Raw genomic sequence first — 19,587 nt, forward strand, 5'->3', positions numbered from 1 at the left:
ATATATGTTGTTTTGGTGGATAGTGACTGCATTAAAACCTTCAAAATGGCGGCTGTAAGCGTGCTGCCTCCGAGGCGCCCTAAACAGGGAGCATGCATGTCGATTAAGACGCGCCCGGACTTCAACTTCAACTTCAGCGAGGCTGGCTGCCCGCGGCGGCGTCAAACACCAACCACGCTAGCGCTGTTAGCCGGCATGCTAGTTCGGCAGGTGACAGGATTGCATCAGCGTGTGGGACAAACGGATTTTTTAGAGAAAAGTTAGATAAGCAGTAGTAAAAATCAGGACATGAACATTTAGCTCATGTCCTCAACGCCTGTGGTCTGCGAGCGGAACCGCGAATGTTCTAGAAAGCCGGTTCTCCAGGTCGGAGCTCCAACAGGTTAAACACTTATTTGTTTTGGTAAGAAAGCGCGGATTTCTGCTCGTTTTTTGTCTGCAGTCCCATGTTAATCTGCTGCTAATGTGTTTTTCCGCTTCTGTTGTAGGTGTTTTTGTCCAGATCAGTCTGAGCTTGAAGCTCCAAACTGCTTTAGGATGCTCACAGCACCAAAACACCCCCTAACCGTCTTCACCGTCTTCGGTCCTGAATAGTGGACTAGCTGGTTAACTCAGGTACAAACTCACGTAAATGTTGTTTAATCGAAACTGCTCGCGCCCAGTCCGTGCTGCGAAAGAGTTGTGTAATTACTGTGGTTGTGTTCAGTAGCTGTAGCTGTCCTTCACTGTGTGTCAATGTCAAGAACTTTGTGGATGCTGCTGCTCCGTGTAATGACAGTCTTTAGAGCTTTGGCTGATGCTGGTGTCAGACTTCAGGGTGTTTACCCTCGGTAGCGCCAGCCTTTGGGGCTTTCACTCTTGATGATGCCAGTCTTTAGGACTTTTGCTTGGTAGCAGCAGTTTTTAGAGCTTTTCCCCTGGGTAGCACCAGCCTTTAGGTCTATTAATCTTTGTGGTGCCAGCCTTTAGGGCTATTAATCTTTGTGGTGCCAGCCTGAAGGCCTTTTAACCTTGGTGGTGCCAGCCATTAGGGCTATTAATCTTGGTGGTGCCAGCCTTAAGGACTTTCAACCTTGCTGGTGCCAGCCTTAAGGGCGTTCAACCTGGGTGGTGCCAGCCTGTAGGGCTTTCAACCTTGGTGGTGCCAGCCTTAAGGGCGTTCAACCTTGGTGGTGCCAGCCTTAAGGGCGTTCGACCTTGGTGGTGCCAGCCTTAAGGGCGTTCGACCTTGGTGGTGCCAGCCTTAAGGGCGTTCGACCTTGGTGGTGCCAGCCTGTAGGGCTATTACTCTTGGTGGTGCCAGCCTTTAGGACTATTAATCTTGGTGGTGCCAGTCTTTAGGGCTATTAATCTTGGTGGTGCCAGCCTGAAGGCCTTTTAACCTTGGTGGTGCCAGCCTGAAGGCCTTTTGACCTTGGTGGTGCCAGCCATTAGGGCTATTAATCTTGGTGGTGCCAGCCTTAAGGGCTTTCAACCTTGGTGGTGCCAGTCTGTAGGGCTTTTAACCTTGGTGGTGCCAGCCTGTAGGGCTTTCAACCTTGGTGGTGCCAGCCTGTAGGGCTTTCAACCTTGGTGGTGCCAGCCTGTAGGGCTTTCAACCTTGGTGGTGCCAGCCTGTAGGGCTTTCAGTCTTGGTGGTGCCAGCCTGTAGGGCTTTCAGTCTTGGTGGTGCCAGCCTGTAGGGCTTTCAGTCTTGGTGGTGCCAGCCTGTAGGGCTTTTCCTCTTGGTAGTGTCAGTCTCTAGGGTGTTTACTCATGGTAGTACGGGTCTTTTAAACTCTCTTCGTGGTGCCAGGTTTTAGACCTTTAACTCTACTAAGGCTTTCACTCTTAGTAGTGCTAGTCCGCTAGTCCGCTGCGCCATTTTTGTTTTTTGGTACAAACGCATGTTATTCGATTGAAATTCCACGTCTTCCAGCCCATATTATGAGAAATTCTTGTGTTCTGTAATTTCATCTGTTCTCCGCCGCATGTCAAGGTCATGAATTTTGTGATGTGTCCTAATAATGAATAGTTTTCTTTCTCTCGGGAAGGTAAAGTGTTGCTGCATCAGAGACCACAACGGCCAGAAAGGAGAGTGAAGTGAGGGAGTTTAGTTCTTCCTCTCCACAACGTCCACCTGCAGCTTCATCGTCTTTACCCATCATGGAGGTCTTGATGGTGAGTTATTCATACATTTAGATTACTTGCTTTAAAAGGGGCCGAATCTCGCATTACAGCGGAGATGAATGGATCTAAATGGCTAAAAACGGGAAACTGAACGTTTCTAGCTGTTAACGTGTGAGCCTACTCTAATTCTGAAGGTGCTCGAAAATTTAACAGCAGTGCTTAAACATTGTGTGCTGCTCTGTGTTGAGTTAACGGCTTCATTTATCTTTATATAAAGAAAATTACGTTTTTACGAACTATGATTTTGTACAAAAGCGACTCACTGCATGTGAGTACAGCTCATTTACATGTATCTATATATATTCATCCTACAGCAGTTTAGCCCTGCCCATCCATGCTGAACTTGAATGGAGTGTTTTGGCCTGGCCTGCTTTTGGAATAGAGCAGCCAGTTAGAACAGAGCTCATTTACATGGTTACAGAGCTCAATAACCAACTCGTAGTTGGTCAGTGTAGTGGGTAACACGTCTGCCTTCTATGCTGTAGACTGGGGTTCAATCCCCCACCAGGGCAAGCCCCCTACACTACACCAATAAGAGTCCTTGGGCAAGACTCCTAACACCACCTTCACCTCCCTGTGTAAAATGATCAAACTGTAAGTCGCTCTGGATAAGAGAGTCAGCCAACTGCCATAAATTTACATATATTGGTCTTGAAGGCACTGAAAAAAAAAAAAGCAATTCGGAAGTGGGAAAATAGGCATATATAAAGAGATTATGATTATTTTTAGTACATAATCAGACAAACATTAATAATAAAATCTGTAGAACTTCTTTAAAGTGTTAACTTTAAAAAATATTATTATTATTATTATTATTATTGTTGTATCTGATCAGCATTATTTTTGGACAGAAATGCATGCAGTCCAGTGTACTTGACACCAAACTGTGCATAAATTAAATGAAAATGGGGGGGGGGAAGACAAACCATAGTGAAAACTGAAGTGAATGCGTGGGCTGGATAAATTAGGTTTTTCGCAAAATGATTATGTTCAAGGTCATCAGGGTCAGCAGTAACGCTGTCAGATTTAAAGACTCCAAAACCATCAGGCTTAGAGAAAACACCACAGTTGTTCGCTCATTGGTGGAGATAATGATGGTTCTTGTGATAATTGGTTGTTGCCAGGCAGTAGAGCAGCAAGGACTGAGGGTTAAATGGAGAGAGACGGAGTTTGCGGTCAGAATCAAAATGAGAATCTGATTTTATTTCTGAAACACAAAATATACCAAGATTTTCTGTGATGAGTGTCAACAGAAGTACAGTTTTATTGCTGGTCTATACAGATTGCTTATTACATAAGCTGGAGTATGTAATATGTGCATGAAAGAGGTTTGTGGGAAGGGTTCTTATTTAGAACAATTTCCTTTGGCCTGCATGCCCCACTTTGGGTAGCCCTGCTTTAAGGCTTTTGTTCTAGGTGGTGTTAGTCTTTAAGGCTCTTATTCTTGCAAATACTTAACTTTCAGGCTTTTATCGTTCAGTCTTTAGGACTTTAGATCTTTTACTCTTGATAGTGTCAACCTGACAGCCTTTCACTCTTGACATTGCTGTTCCTTGGGGCTCTTAATGTCAGCAGTACGTGTGTTTAGGTCTTTTACTTTTGGTAGTGCTGGCCTTTAGGGCTTTTTCTGATGGTACTATCAGTCTTCAAGGCTTTTATTCTTAGTGCCAATCTTTAGGGCTTTTTCTTTTGGAAGTGCCAGTCTTTGGGGCTTTTTCTTTTGGAAGTGCTAATCTTTGAGGTTGTCACTCATGAAGTGACAGACTTTAGGGCTTTTACTTTTGGTTGCACCAGTCATTAGGGCACTTTTAGTAGTACTACTTTTTAGGGTTTTACTCTTGGCAATACTAGCCTTTAGGGTTCTGACCCTAGGATTTTTTACTCTTGTAATGTCAGGTTGTAGGAATTTTACCCATATTTGTGACATCCTTTAGGGCTCTTCCATTTGACAGTACCAATTTTTAGGTAATGCAAGTCTCAAGGAAGTTTACATTTTTAGTGCCAGTCTGTAGTGTTCTGCCTCCCTCAGTGCCAGTTTTTAGGAATTTGTCTTTAGTAGTACCAGCCTTTAGGGCTCTCACTCTTTTAGTGCCAGGCTTTGGGGATCTCACTCTTTTAGTGCCAGGCTTTGGGGCTCTCAGTCTTACACAGCAGGTAAAAGTGGCCTAAATACAATCTTTTTCCTCATATGTGACACAGATTTGTCATAGCAAAAAATGCACTGAATCAGACATTTTCAATTCCGATTTGAGACGCTTTCATATGTGGTAGTGAAATCCGATCCGTATCCAATCTGTGGAAATGCGACTCAGTCTGAACAGCTAGATTTCATTCATGTGAGTTTTATGTCAGTCCATCTTGACACTCGTCATATTTTCGCGCTGCTGAGACTCATAAACATTTAGGCTGAAGTTTCTGTACCAAAAATTAGAAGAGACTCATCGCAGCTGCTCCGGGTTCGAAAAGGTTTCGAATGAAACGGCAGGAGCCCAAGGCTGCAGCCTCAGAGAACAGTTTAAACATCCTGAGGACACGAACCAAAGAAGTGGCTGAATAACACACCCTTTTTACGGTGAGCTCGAGCACTTTGTGGGTGATGAGCACATCTGTCAATCTGTGGAACTTCATAATCGCTTTTGTGATGCTGGCAAAGATGAAACTGAAAGCTCCGGAAGTGGCAGGCGTTCACTGGCCGTCATGATTGTTTACTTCTCGACGAGCCGCCTCGTGAAGTGTTGTTCTTTTGCGCATGGGGGTCGGGTTGGGAGCTGATCTCTTCAGACTGATGTCGCATACAGATCACATGTAAAAGATAGTGTGAACAGCCAAACTAAAAAATCGGATTTGGTGAGAAAATTAGATTCGGGGTATCCCCCCACCCCCGCCTTTAGGGCTCTCACTCTTTTAGTGCCAGCCTTTAGGGCTCTCACTCTTTTAGTGCCAGCCTTTAGGGCTCTCACTCTTTTAGTGCCAACCTTTAGGGCTCTCACGATTTGAATCTTGAGATTTTCTCCATCCTCTTCATCGTACTAGATGAATTCTGGCAGGCCATGCTGAATCTGCAGTGGCTGCTGGAAGCACAAAGCTTAACCCAGTTTTAGAAGATGGGGGTATTATAATTCTCCAGCAGTTAAAGGTGCAAGAGCCCTACACAGCTACACACACGTGTGTGTGTGTGTGTGTGTGTGTGTGTGTGTGTGTATATAAAAATACACACACACACACACACACACACACACTCTCTCTCTCTTTTAGTGACCCATATTTACACTCACACACACCCTCGGCAAGTACATGAGTCATGGTGATTCTGAATAGACACGACCCGACAGAACGAGATATACAGAGAGAGAGAGAGAGAGAGAGAGTGTGTTGGGGGGTGGAGGGCTTGTGGATTAAAACAGCTGAAGCTGCTGTGGAAGGCAGAAGGAGGAGGAGGATAGAGAGACAAAAAGAGAGAGGCAGACAGAGGGAGAGAAAGGAGGGGAGAAAGGGGATGGAGTGAAAGAAGGGGAGAGAGGGAGAAAAGGAGAGGAAAAAGGCAGGTAAGGAGGGAGAGAGGATGGAGTGAGAGAAAAAGAGGAGTAGAGGAGGTGAAGGAGAGCAGTGCTGAGCAGGCTTTAGCATTAGTGGAAGAAGGGAGAAAGAATGGGAGGAAAGGAAAGGATGGAGAGAAAGTGGGCAGAGTGAGATAGAAAAATAGGGGGAGAGGGAGAGAGAGAGCATCGCTCAGCAGGCTTGATCATTCCGAGAGGTTCAGAGGGAAAAGAGACACAGACAGTTTACCGTGTGATGTGGTGGTGGTGTTTTTGTTTTGCTGTGATTGGGGGTTTAATGTTTATTATGCTGTTTGTAGCAGTAGAAAATGCAGGAGAAAAAGGACGCTCAGCCAAAATCAGCCAGCGGCCTGGGGAAGGTAGGGGGGACCAGTGTGTGCACTCACACTTCTGTTTATTTGCGTGTGTAGATATGAATTGTGTTTTTTAGTGCTGTGGCTCTCAGTCTGCTCTCAGGGCCCTCCGACGATCTGTATATTTGCTCCCTCCTTGTATGTTGTGAGTTTGGTTGGAGCAGAAATGTGGAGCGTCTTGAGGCTTGAGGAGCGGATTGAGAAACACTGATTTATTGTGTTTGTTTTTGTGTGTGTGTGATGGAGTGTGACATCCTGCCTTGTGTGTGTGAGGCAGCTGTCTGCACACATCTTCATCAAGTCTGCTGTGTGTGTGCTTGTCTTGTCAGCCATGTGAGGTCCTCACTATGGTAGACTTACAAGATTGTGTACAAGTGAGGACCTTTTTGCTGGTCAGAAAGTTTCCAATTTTGCATACAAGCAAATCGTGATGGCAAATGGCAGTGCTAGTCTGGTAGAGTCATTACAACTTGTTTTACTTCCAAACACATTTAGAATGAAATTCAGTTTTGATCAGAATGATTGGCTGTTTGGTTATAGAGGTTAAGGTAAAGGTTGGGCTTAGGAGTAGGTGTAGTTAGTCTGTGGAGGTCCTCACAAGTATAGTAAAATCAGACTGTGTTATTAGGATTTTTGCTACACCTCCTGAATTTATCCTCTGTGTGATTACGCAGATGTGACAGCGTAAACACAGGTTCAGGGTGGGTGTGTGGGCGTGGTTGTGTCTTCCAGAGTGTTTCGTGATCTTGCTGATCATGCCTTACTGTGCTTTTGTAAAGTGTTTGTTCGGTGGTCAGTGTTATTTGGTTTTGTTTACTCTTTGTTGTTGTTTTTTTCACATGTGTGTTATTAGAGATGGTACAATGACCCTTTTTCTTTTTACAACACTGACACTATAACCTCAAAGTTGGGACTCAAAGTTGGGACTTGGCCTTGAATCACGCAAAAGTTGAACGCTGATGAACTACCTGCTCGACACAGACTCACCGCTAACTGGCTAACAACTCTACTTAAAGTGGCGAACTGACTCAGCCTTAAGTGACTTTTGACTCACATTCCAGAAAATTGACTCAGAGACTTGAGAGAGCTCTGAACTTATTTGCAGTTTGTCTCACCAGACTTGGACTTAACTGACTCTCTACTCGGGCCCGCACTTGACTGACTGGCTTGACTCGGGCCCGCACTTGACTGACTGGCTTGACTCGGGCCCGCACTTGACTGACTGGCTTGACTCGGGCCCGCACTTGACTGACTCGCTTGACTCGGGCCCGCACTTGACTGACTCGCTTGACTCGGGCCCGCACTTGACTGACTCGCTTGACTCGGACGCGTCCTCCAGTGGCTCTTGACTGGACTCTTACTCGCACCGCAGCTATTCGACTTGGACTCGCACCTCAAAGGCTCGGCTCGTGCCTCTGAAGCTACATAATATGATGTATGTGAAAGTTTTTATATTCAGTCATTTTTTTTACCAAATAAAACAAATATGAGAGGAACAGAGCAAAAGTAGACAATTTACAGTAAAAATGAGAGTAATTGTAGTATAATATTTATCCACTTCTTTGTATCTGGTTGCTGTTATCAGTTACCTGCTTTACTTCGATTTGTTAACAGAATCAGATTTGGGGTTTTTTCTGATATCGGATCCACTTTTTTGCTGATATCAGCCCAATGATGGTGCTGGTATTGGATTGGTGCCATCTCTATTTAATGTTGTGCTGGGATTGTGCAGTCTCTGTTAAATAATTATATATTCACTTATCTGTGTTTTCATGGAACTGATGTAATGTAAAATGCTGGAATGTTTGTAATATATTTTTTTTTTGTTAAATGATGAAATTGCTTTTCTTCTCCTTCTTTTACTCTTCTCTACCCCCAACCCCCTCAACCCCATACCCCCCCCCCCCCCCCCCCCCCCCCCCCCCCCCTTAGGCTCACCCTGCTCTGAAGGCGTTTATGTGTGGTTCACTCAGTGGAACCTGTTCTACTCTACTGTTCCAGCCTCTGGACCTGGTAAAGACTCGCCTGCAGACTCTGCAGAACAGCCTCAGTCCAGGGTGAGCTCACACTAACATATACAAACAACTAGCCACATCTAGAAACTTCTAGAATTTTATACAGTATCTCACAAAAATTAGTACACGCCTCACATTTCTGCCGATATTTTATTATATCTTTTCATGGGACACTTTAGAAATAAAACTTGGATATAACTTAAAGTAGTCAGTGTTCAGCTTGTATAGCAGTGCAGATTTACTGGCCTCTGAAAAGAACTCAACACACAGCCATTAATGTCTAAATAGCTGGCAACACAAGTGAGTCCACCTCACAGTGAACACGTCCAGATTGTGCTCAAAGTGTCAATATTTTGTGTGATCATTATTATCTAGCACTGCCTTAACCCTCTTATTCCTCATGGAATTCACAAGAGCTGCACAGGTTACTACTGGAATCCTCTTCCACTCCTCCATGATGACATCATGAAGCTGGTGGATGTTAGACACGTTGCACTCCTCCTCCTTCCACTTAAGGATGCCCCACAGGTGCTCAATTGGGTTTAGGTCTGGAGACCTACTTGACCAGTCCATCACCTTTACCTTCAGCAAGGCAGTTGTCATCTTGGAGGTGTGTTTGGGGTTGTTATTGTTTGGAAAACTGCCATGCAGCGCAGTTTTCAAAGGGAGAGGATCATCCTCTGCTTCAGAATGTCACAGTACATGTTGGAATTCATGTTTCTCTCAGTGACCCAGAGCTCCCCAGTGCCGGCAGCACTCATGTAGCTCCAGACCACGATGCTACCACCACCATGCTTGACTGTAGGCAACAGACAGTTGTCTTGGTACTCCTCACCAGGGTGCCACCACACATGATGGACACCATCTGAGCCCAACAAGACTGTCAGACCACAGGACACGGTTCCAGTAATCCATGTTCTTGGACTGCTTGTCTTCAGCAAACCGTTTCCGGGCTTTCTTATGCGTTAGCTTCAAAAGAGGATTCCTTCTGGGATGACGGCCATGCAGACCAAGTTGATGCATTGTGCGGCATATGGTCTGAGCACTGACAGGCTGACCTCCCACTTCTTCAACCTCTGCAGCAATGCAGCACTCATGCGTCTATTTTTTGAAGCCAGCCTCTCGATATGATGCTGAACATGTCGACTCAACTTCTTTGGTAGACCCTGGCAGGTCCTGTTCCGAGTGGAACCGGTCCTGGAAAACCACTATATGACCTTGGCCACTGTGCTATAACTCAGTTTCAGGGTGTTGGCAATCTTCTTATAGCCTAGGCGTCTTTGTGGAGAGCAACAATTCTATTTCTCAAATCCTCAGAGAGTTCTTTGCCATTAGGTGCCATGTTGAATATCCAGTGGCCAGTATGAGCAAATTGTGCCCAAAACAGCAAATGTAACAGCCCTGCTCCCCATTCACATGTGACACCAGGGAGGGACAATGACACAATTGGGCACAATCTGGACATGTTCACTGTGAGGTGTACTCACTTGTGTTGCCAGCTATTTAGAGATTAAAGGCTGTGTGTTGAGTTATTTTGAGAGGACAGTAAATCTGCACTGCTATACAAGTTGCACACTGACTACTTTAAGTTATATATTCTATAGTGTTTTGTGAAAAGATTTATTTGCAGAAATGTGAGGGGTATACTCTTTTGTGAGATACTGTACACACATCTACCCACATGTAGAAACATCTACACTGTATTTCCAAAAGTATTCACTCACCCATCCAAATCATTGAATTCAAGTGTTCCAGTCACTTCCGTTGCCACAGGTGTATAAAACCAAGCGCCAAAGCCTGCAGACTGCTTCTACAGACATTAGTGAAAGAATGGGTCGCTGTCAGTAAATTCCAGTGTGGTAGCATAATAGGATGCCACCTGTGCAGTCGTAAAATTTCCTCGCTCCTAAATATTCCACAGTCAACTGTCAGTGGGATTATAACAAAGTGGAAGGGATTGGGAACGACAGCAACTCAGCCACAAAGTGGTTGGCCACGTAAAATGACTCAGCAATTGCTGAGGCGCATAGTGTGACAACTTTCTGCAGAGTCAATCACTACAGACCTCCAAACCTCATGTGACCTTCAGATTAGCTCACGAGTAGTGCGTAGAGAGCTTCATGGAATGAGTTTCCAATACCGAGCAGCTACATCCAAGCCTTAGATCACCAAGCGCAATGCAAAGTGTTGAATGCAGTGGTGTAAAGCACCGCCACTGGACGCTAGAGCAGTGGAGACGTGTTCTCTGGAGTGATGAGTCATGCTTCTCCCTCTGGCAATCTGATGGAGGAGTCTGGGTTTGGCGGTTGCCAGGAGACGGTACTTGTCTGACTGCATTGTGCCGAGTGTAAAGTTTGGCGGAGGGGGAATTATGGTGTGGGGTTGTTTTTCAGGAGTTGGGCTCGGCCCCTTAGTTCCAGTGAAAGGAACTCTTAATGCTTCAGCACCAAGATATTTTGGACAATTTTGTACTCCTAACTTTGTGGGAACAGTTTGGGGACGGCCCCTTTCTATTCCAACGTGACTGCACACCAGTGCACAAAGCAAGGTCCATAAAGACATGGATGAGCAAGTTTGGTGAGGAAGACCTTGACTGGCCTGCACAGAGTCCTGACCTCAACCCGATAGAACACCTTTGGGATGAATTTGAGCGGAGACTGTGAGCCAGGCCTTCTCGTCCAACATCAGTGTCTAACCTCACAAATGCGTGTCTGAAAAAACGTTCAAACATTCCCATAAACACACTCCTAACCCTTGTGGAAAGCCTTCCCAGAAGAGCTGTTATAGCTGCAAAGGGTGGGCCGACATCATATTAAACCCTATGGATTAAGAATGTGATGTCACTCAAGATCATATGCGTGTGAAGGCAGACGAGCGAATACTTTTGGCAATATAGTGTGTGTGTGTGTGTGTGTGTATGTATGTGTGTGTATATATATATATATATATATATATATATATATATATATATATATATATATATATATATATATATATATATATATATATATATATATATATATATATATCAAACATCTACAAACCTCTTGAAACATCTACTCACACTAGATATTTACACTTTGAGCAAACATCAAAAACATCTAGAAATATCTGCATGTGTCACCAAACATTTAGAAACATGTACCTACATCTAGAAACGTCATGAAACATCTCTTCACTTATAGAAACACTTACACCTGTTAGCAAACATCAAGAAACATGTAGAAACATCTGTCCATGTCTAGAAATGTTTACAAACAACTGGAACTGTTTTCTTGTGGGGAAATATCTGTGCCTGTTTACAAATTTCTAGAGATATCTAGAAACATTTATCCTCATCTAGAAATGTCTGTAAACGTCTAGGGATGTGTACAAAATGTTTTTGTTGAACTCTGTACTCACATATTTCAGATGTTCAAAACTTTGAGCCACAATTTCAATATGTATTTTCAGTTTGTTCTTAATTTACTAAGTGTTTCAAGATAACCCCAGACCTATAACAGACAGTAAGTACGTCTCTCTCTGTCTGTCTGTCTGTCTGTGTCTCTCTCTGTCTCTCTCTCTCTCTGTCTCTCTCTCTCTGTGTCTCTCTGTGTCTCTCTGTGTCTCTCTCTCTCTCTCTCTCTCTCTCTCTCTCTCTCTCTCTCTCTCTCTCTCTCTCTCTCTCTCTCTCTCTCTCTCTCTCTCTCTCTCTCTCTCTCTCTCTCTCTCTCTCTCTCTCTCTCTCTCTCTCTCTCTCTCTCTCTCTCTCTCTCTCAGGTCTCCTAAGGTGGGGATGCTAAGTGTGTTCATCACGGTGGTCCGTACAGAGAAACTGTTCGGTCTGTGGAAGGGTGTGTCTCCGGTGAGGAACTGTCTATCATGATACTTCAGGACATTTTTACAGGAAAATGTATTTCACATGTACTTTTTAAAGAAGGACGAGAGGAAGACGTTATTTTCTGAGACACATTAGCTGCAGAGCGCCCCCCCCCCCCCCCCCCCCCCCCCATGTTCAGCGTTACAAACATTCACTATGACGTTCACCCACAGGCGTAGAACGTACTTAAAACTTTCTGACTGGAAATGTAATCAGATACAGGCGTTTATACAGGTATTATTCTTCTATTTAATGCATTATTTACAGGATTACCCACCTCAGGTAGTATTCTGAATGGCCTCAATTAGACTAGTCTATTCCAATTGAGGTGTTAGTCTGATTATTATTCTGCAGGTAAACATGGCTAGTGAGTTATACAGTGTTGGAAACAACATAATCAAGTCTGTCAGTCATGCTTTGAGGCAAGTGTAATGATTTAGGCATTGAGTAAGCACTATGCTAAATGGTGGACTGTAAGCTTCCGTTGTTTGTTAGTTACCTTAGCCTCGTAGCTCCAGTGCTACAACTAAAACAGACTTCAGACACTGATGGTGTCTTAGGTAATTGACTATTTGGGGTAAATATCACTTTAATTACAAGTTCTGCAACAGGAATGGAAACACGACCATTCCACAAATCCTTTAATGTAAGATTTCTGATGTAACAGTTACATGACTATGTAAAATAGATCCTTTTAGTGTGTTAAATAAATCTAATTCACCTGCATGAAGACCTAATTCTCTCTCTCTGTCTCTCTCTCTCTCTCTCTCTCTCTCTCTCTCTCTCTCTCTCTCTCTCTCTCTCTCTGTCTCTGTCTCTGTCTCTAGTCGTTTATGCGCTGTATTCCAGGTGTGGGTATTTATTTCAGTACATTTTATTCGCTGAAGCAGCACTTTTTTGAGGACCGAGCCCCAAACGCAGGCGAGGCAGTGCTGCTGGGCGCTGGGGCACGCTGCGTGGCTGGAGTCGCCATGCTGCCCGTCACTGTCATCAAAACCCGATTTGAGGTGAGCACCGAGGACCTGAGGCTGTTCTCCTAGCTGACCATCGTTGCCAGACTCGCTTATCATTAGGAATATATTTATGCATAACAATGTGGTTCGAATAATATTTGGCATCTTTTTATCAATTTTATTTTCCATTCCACCTTAAGACAGGTTCACTGCAAGGCTTTTAAACTTGCAGACTAGAGCCAGACTAGTTTTAGGCTCAGAATTATATAAAAAAGGGTGTGTGTGTGTGTGTGTGTGTGTGTGTGTGTGTGTGTGTGTGTGTTTCAGAGCGGGCGGTATAACTATGTGAGTGTTTTCGGGGCTCTGAGGAGTGTGTGTCAGACGGAGGGTCCACGGGCGCTCTACTCTGGCCTGACCGCCACGCTGCTCAGAGATGCTCCTTTCTCTGGAATCTATGTCATGTTCTACAGCCAGGCTAAACGGGTTCTGCCACACGGTTAGAACATTTCTTTTGTATATATACAGTATATACATACACACAATATTCCAAATTAAGTAAGGGCAACTGTATAAATTGTGTATACCTATTGTATAGAAAAGTGCATTTCAGTATGTGTCAGCCACAAAGTGCATGTTGTCAAATCTAATATTCCTGAAATAGTATCTGTGCAGGAGAAGGGAGTAAAAGATTCTTAATTTGGACACTAATGTATTGACCCACTTTCTACTGGCCCATTCATGATATGATGATGTTCATACAATCCAAATAGCAGTGTTTTTAAGAAGTGTAGTAAAATTTTGCCCACTTCAAGTAAACAGTGTTTAGTGTAGTGCCAGTTTGATGATTGTTTGCTCCTGTCTGTTCTGTGTATCAGAGATCAGCTCGTCAGGCCTGGCCCCGGTGGTGAATTTTGGCTGTGGGGTGTTGGCAGGAATCTTGGCGTCGTTTGTCACGCAGCCGGCTGATGTGGTGAAAACTCACATGCAGGTGAGCCCAGCGCTGTACCGCCGGACCAGCGACGCCATCCGCTTTGTTTACTCCGTAAGTACACCTTCACACTGAGGTTTGTCATAAGCCCCCAGAATGAAGTCTGTCATGTTAGGTGTTTGAAGTTCTCTTCTTTTTATTGCTTATGCCTGGCCCACTATACGTTTGTAATGCACGCTAACAAGAGTCCAGACCAGTGGCTCCGTTTTTTCAAAACCTAGCTGGGGGTTTTCACAAACTGCTACATTGAGGGAATTTGTCGCAAACTAATGTGAATTTAGATCTAAATAAACAAGACAGATGACGGTGAGGCTGTTGTTGTGCTGGTGGCTTCTACGCAGATAAAGCCAAACAGAAAAAAAATGTTTTACAGCTCACATACAGACATTCGTGCTAATGACACAACTCAACATGTGTCTCCTTTTGAGTCTAGTTCCTCTCAGTTCTTCCTCATGCTCTTAGGAAGGTTCTCCTTTGGAGTGTTGGTTCTTCTTAATGATTGTTCCTCATGCCTTTTGAGTCTTCATTCCTCTTAGAGGTTCATCCTTGAGCTTCTTTTGAGTCTTGCTCCTTCACAGTGGTCCTTCTTCATGCTCTTAGGGAGGTTCTCCATTTGAGTGTCTGCTCCTCTCTAAAGTTTTTCTTGGTACTCTGAGAGAGTTTTTCCTTTTGAGGCTTGATTCTTGCCAGTGGTTCATCAAGCTCTTTGGTAGTTCCTCTAAAGTTTTGGTTCCTCTCAGAGGTTCTTCCTCATGCTCTTAGTTTTCGTGAGTGTTGATTCTTGGTTCCTTTCCTTGCTACTGTTTTGCTTGTCTTGCTCATTTGTGTAAAGCTGCTTTGTGACGACATCCACTGTAAAAAGCGCTATAAAAATAGGTTTTTATATGAATATGAATTCTTTACCTTTAGGGGTGGAGTTGCAAGGCTGGGAAGCTTGTACTCCCACCAATTAGTGTAGTGCTAAGTGCCTCGACTCAAGCTGTAGGAATTGTATCTCTAATAGACTTTATTATGTGGTTACTGACGCTGTGTAACTCACTGTTCTCTATAAACATGGACTGAAGTACATCAGCACAGCTAAACACAGAAACTGAATTATGTTCATACTTTGTGTATATTACCTTTTTTTTCTCTCCCACTCTCTCAGGAGCATGGTCTTGGGGGCTTTTTTCGAGGAGCCGTTCCTCGGTCATTGAGGAGGACGCTGATGGCGGCTATGGCCTGGACAGTCTACGAACAGCTCATGGCGCGGATGGGGCTCAAATCCTGAGAGTGGTTGTGTGGCGTGTTTATCTGCGCTGAGAGCTCTTTTTGTAAGAGACATGAATGCAGTTGACACTTCAGGAGGAATCGAAGGAAATGTCTATGTGGCGCTGACACTCATGAGTCTGGCAGCGCGTCTCAGCAGATACAACACTCCCACCTCCACACACTCCTCTCTTTCTCACACACACACACTCTTAGATACAACACTGTGTGAAAGTTTTAGAAAGCTGAGAACTGATCTGAACTCATTTATTTTAGGACAAGTTATTTTGCACATTTGTTAGCTTTCACTACTGTCTGTTTGCCCCTCACATCAACAGAATGTGAATTTGAATCTTGGGCAATTCACCATTAGAGGGCAGCAGGGAGTTTTGTTTTTAATTGAGCTTGAGCTGTTTCTGTCGTCTGTTGGGATAGGAAGTATCGACAGCTAGATATATAAAAGCTTATATCTTAGTTGTATACAATAAACAAAAAAGGCAATTAAATTATTTGTTGCAATTATTAAAATGGCAAGTTACAGTCATGTGATTGTGGTGGGCCTGTACTATTTCCAAAGATCCTTTTGGAAGCCTGAAATTATTTGTAGTGGCAGGAACAGACTTGCTTCCCTAATAAATAGATTTAAAGAGTTTTCTTCAGTGTCTAAGACTTTTGCACAGTGATGTACATTGCCATACACATAAATACACACAGCCCTCTCACACACACTTAAAACATGCCCAAAAAACTCCGTTATAAGTAACTCACTCAGAGAAACACTCCCTGAACAGAACAGAGAACAACGTAACTGTCCTCTCCAGACTCCATCTACAAATCATAGGAACTGTTGTGAGGTTGGACAAGCTGAAATGAACAACTAAAGCTTGTCCAACCTCACAACAGCTATGACTTATGGGCAGAGCCTGGATTGGGCGATTAATAAAACACTCCCCAGGAAAAGAGTGATACTGACTCCTAGCCTCTACGCTCCGACAATCAAACGCAGAAGCAGATCGGATGTCTATACATGCTAACACAGAATGAACAGCTGTGTGTGGCCGTTTAGCCCCTTTCACACTCAAATGCCGGGACGTTAACAGGATGCTTTTATACCGGTAACGTTTGGGCTTACATGTGTGCAGTGGTACTTTACCTGAATGCACACATTCATACATGCTGTGAGAATCCCAGTGAACTGAAAGTGATGTCCTCTGTTTGAACAGTCAATAACTCCCTCATTTCTGAAATATGTACAAAATTCTTGCACAAAACTGGAAAAAAAAAAAACCACAGCAATGTTCGGCTTTGCTACCTGTAATTTAGATCATTAAAATATTTCCCATTTCTGTTCACATGTGAGCCCTCCTGACAGTTTCCTGGGTGTTGCACTGGATCGTGTGCAGGTAAATTTGTCCGTCAACTTTACAGGATTCTGACGGCGGCTCACGTTCACGCTGAATATCTTCCCGTTTAATTATCGAAAAATTCCTGAGTAAAGCCCACATGTGAAAGGGGCTCCTATTTGTGTGTGCTGGTCTGTCCTGCTCAGCCGAAACCATCACTGCAATACACGGCATGATACTGACTCGGTCAGAATACTTTATTCTGCATTCTTCCATAGCTACTGCTGTGAGGTTGGACAAGTTCAATGGGGAAAACATCAGCATATTTCTCAGAGCATTGATTTCCTCAGACTGGTCCTCTGTGACCTTCGAACAGTCCAGATTTTCGCCCCGACTGATCTTGCCACGCACACGGATGGAACAAAAATGTGTATCGTCCAGAGGTTCCTGAGGATCGTGTTGGAGAACATCTGATTTGGAGTAATTATAGTCATGCTACAGCAGCCAGCATTGTAGGCTATGATGCTACCTTAGCTACCTTTTCTACCATTTCTATTTTCGTTTGTGATATTTATACCGTTATTACACCAAACGAGTATTGTTTTCTTGAGATCTAGAGTTATTGATATCACAGTCTAACAGATGTTTGTTTTATCGAGATAACATCCATTATGTTGTGATAATGCAAAAAATATCTTGAAATTTTGAGACAGTTGGTCTCTGAAAAACTGAAAACAGATAAATAGCAGTTTAGGCTAGAATGCTGAGCTAGTTAGACGCACTTGTGAATCTGTTGAGAGTAACTTCAGCCGAGGTGTAGTAGCTAGCAGGTAGCCTATATAACATTGCTAGCTAGTGATGTTACTAAATTAAAGTAACCCTTAAAGTAACTCCAGCCATGCTGCAGTGTAGACTCGGATGTGATTGTATTAGCAACATTAAAACAGATATGGTGGGTGAATTTTCTGATAATATATCAGATGTTTATCTCTTTTAAAAAAACCTTGATTATATGCAAAAAGGGTATTTTGACAAAAACTATAGTTTCTCCTCAGGATGGGATTTGGGGGATTTTTTTTACCAGCGTTTGAGCTGGTAAAGCTTATCCCACCTCACAGCAGTGGCTGTGAAAGACAAACACATGTGGATGCAACATGGAGAGGAAAACAGGACTAAAGTGCAGCTCGAACATGAAACTGGAGTATACTGTCTGTGTCTAAATATCTGACTGTTAAAGTAATCTGCTCTTTATGTAAATAGAGTTTTGGGTTTTCCCGCCAGTCCAGTTCAGTCGTCTTCATGCTAGCTTCAACCCATTCAGGAAAAATACGATTTCCCAGCTGTGGTACGGAGAATAAACACACTCCAGCGTTTCCTGATGTTTAAACGGGTGTTGTTGTACAGTCCCACCTGTAATGTGAAACTCCATAGACTAATCACAGTGGTGACCACAACGACTAAATGGAGCTACATTTCATCACTGCTTTGTGTTTCTCCGCTCGTGGTGTTGGTACCATTGCCACAGATACATGGACAGTGCTGTTCAGCTCTTCGTGGCTGTTATGAAGCGCCACCGCTAACATGAAACTCGTGAAGCTAGATTAAGTTGAGGGTGGCTGTAGAATTAAAGTGATAATTTGGTGAAGAAAATCAGTTTTAGCCAGTTTCTCCAACTTACTGTAAATGTAGTCAACCTGCTAACACATGTTTGGTGCCTGAGGTTTGCCCTGTAGCTTTGTAGCTAATGTGGCTAACAATTATGTAAGCTTAGCACTAGTTAGCATGGTGCTAATTGCTGCCATACCTGAACGCATGTGGAGTTGTTCACTAATTTCTAATAGACTTGGTTATTCGGACACTTTTCACTGTAAACATGGACTAAAGCAACTGTTTTTAGCTACGCTAACAGACTTCAGCCATGTATATATATACAGACACCACATCATACGGCCTGTTAGACGTACTGAGCTACTCCACGTGCTTTGAGGCGAGGGTGTGCGTTAGCGTCATGGCTCCAGTGCTAAAACTAAAGCACCAAACTGCCGACACCCAACGGGTCATGGCAGATCGACCACGTTTGGAGTAAATGAGAGTAAATTGGTTGATTTTGGCAGAGCTGTCATTTTTAAGAATGTTTAAAAATGTTTTGCTTACATTTATTAAAACACTGGAGTGACTGCAAATATTTAGCGAAAGTCAGAATGCAGTGCAGTTATCAGGAGGACGTACGATGAACAATATGAAGCCACACGCTGCGTTTCTGTCTGGGGAGGAATCGGTGCCAAATTGAAAAGCAGTTGGTGCCGTGGAAAAATGAAATGCCATGCACACGTGGCGTAGTTGTTCCATGGTTTTCCACTGTAGTGACTGCTTTTTAATCTGGCCCAAATTCCTTGACATATTTCTGGTTGTCAGTGTGATGTTTTATGTATAAATTAATGTAAAGTGTGTATATGAACTGGATTTATGGGTTTGGGTTTAATTGCTCATCCTAATCCACCTCATAGTCTGTGAAAGCACTTTAATTCAGGAGCGAGGCCTCCATCCACACTAAAGCTGGTCAGTATGTGTACGTTTCTCTCTGTGCCATGACTTGTGCCGTACAGAATGAAAATGGACTTTTTTGGCCTTTTCATGACCAGTATTGTTCAGTATTGGTTTATTTTGTATTTGTGCAACTGCTATAGATATTAATAAATTCTGGATGTTTTTCGCTCAGATGAATGCTGTGCCTATGTTTATATGTGAATAAATTTGCCCTGTTTTCATAAACACTTTTTGACTCATTTTCTTCGTTGTAGTCTATTCATTTAAAAAGCCCATATCACTTATAAGAGCATATTGTAATTAAACGTGCTTGAAGTTTCACAACATATCATTTGATCCCCACTTCATACAACTTCATATAAGGAAACTGAAACTGCAAAAACAGCCTGTTTTGAATTTGTGATGTCACAAAAGCCTTGGTTACATATATCCTATAGTCTTATTCAGCCTACAGCAGATTAGCTTTGCTCGCTCATGTTGAAGTTATGAATACAGGACAGCCAATAAGAATGGAGCTCATTTACATATAGCGGTCTTAAAGGTGCAGGAACAAGA

General features: G+C 43.4%; 1 protein-coding gene across 3 annotated transcripts; it reads left to right on the forward strand.

Moving 5' to 3' along the window:
* Window positions 1-93: 93 nt before the first annotated feature.
* Window positions 94-19,257, forward strand: slc25a38b (solute carrier family 25 member 38b). Of its 3 annotated transcripts, none has more exons than XM_037536559.1 (9): window positions 94-403; window positions 489-615; window positions 2,034-2,160; window positions 8,012-8,136; window positions 11,854-11,938; window positions 12,781-12,960; window positions 13,234-13,402; window positions 13,782-13,948; window positions 15,042-19,257. In XM_037536559.1, exons 3-9 carry the CDS (start codon window positions 2,146-2,148, stop codon window positions 15,162-15,164), a joined length of 864 nt encoding a protein of 287 aa, XP_037392456.1. In that variant the 5' UTR covers window positions 94-403; window positions 489-615; window positions 2,034-2,145; the 3' UTR covers window positions 15,165-19,257. The 3 variants fall into 3 exon arrangements, with proteins under 3 accessions (XP_037392456.1, XP_037392457.1, XP_037392455.1); XM_037536560.1 differs by having other exon boundaries at window positions 94-382; XM_037536558.1 differs by lacking the exons at window positions 94-403; window positions 489-615; window positions 2,034-2,160 and adding exons at window positions 5,698-5,714; window positions 6,026-6,085.
* Window positions 19,258-19,587: the final 330 nt, after the last annotated feature.

The sequence above is a fragment of the Pygocentrus nattereri genome, chromosome 30, assembly GCF_015220715.1.
Source record: "Pygocentrus nattereri isolate fPygNat1 chromosome 30, fPygNat1.pri, whole genome shotgun sequence".
Lineage (NCBI taxonomy): Eukaryota > Metazoa > Chordata > Actinopteri > Characiformes > Serrasalmidae > Pygocentrus > Pygocentrus nattereri.

What these genes read in the sequence shown, in the direction of transcription:
- slc25a38b (XM_037536558.1), top strand. Translation starts at nt 6,035, where the DNA reads ATGCAGGAGAAAAAGGACGCTCAGCCAAAATCAGCCAGCGGCCTGGGG. An exon ending in CAGAACAGCCTCAGTCCAGG is followed by an intron (nt 8,137 to 11,853) that starts GTGAGCTCACAC and finishes TCTCTCTCTCAG; the next exon opens with GTCTCCTAAGGTGGGGATGC. An exon ending in CCATCCGCTTTGTTTACTCC is followed by an intron (nt 13,949 to 15,041) that starts GTAAGTACACCT and finishes CCACTCTCTCAG; the next exon opens with GAGCATGGTCTTGGGGGCTT.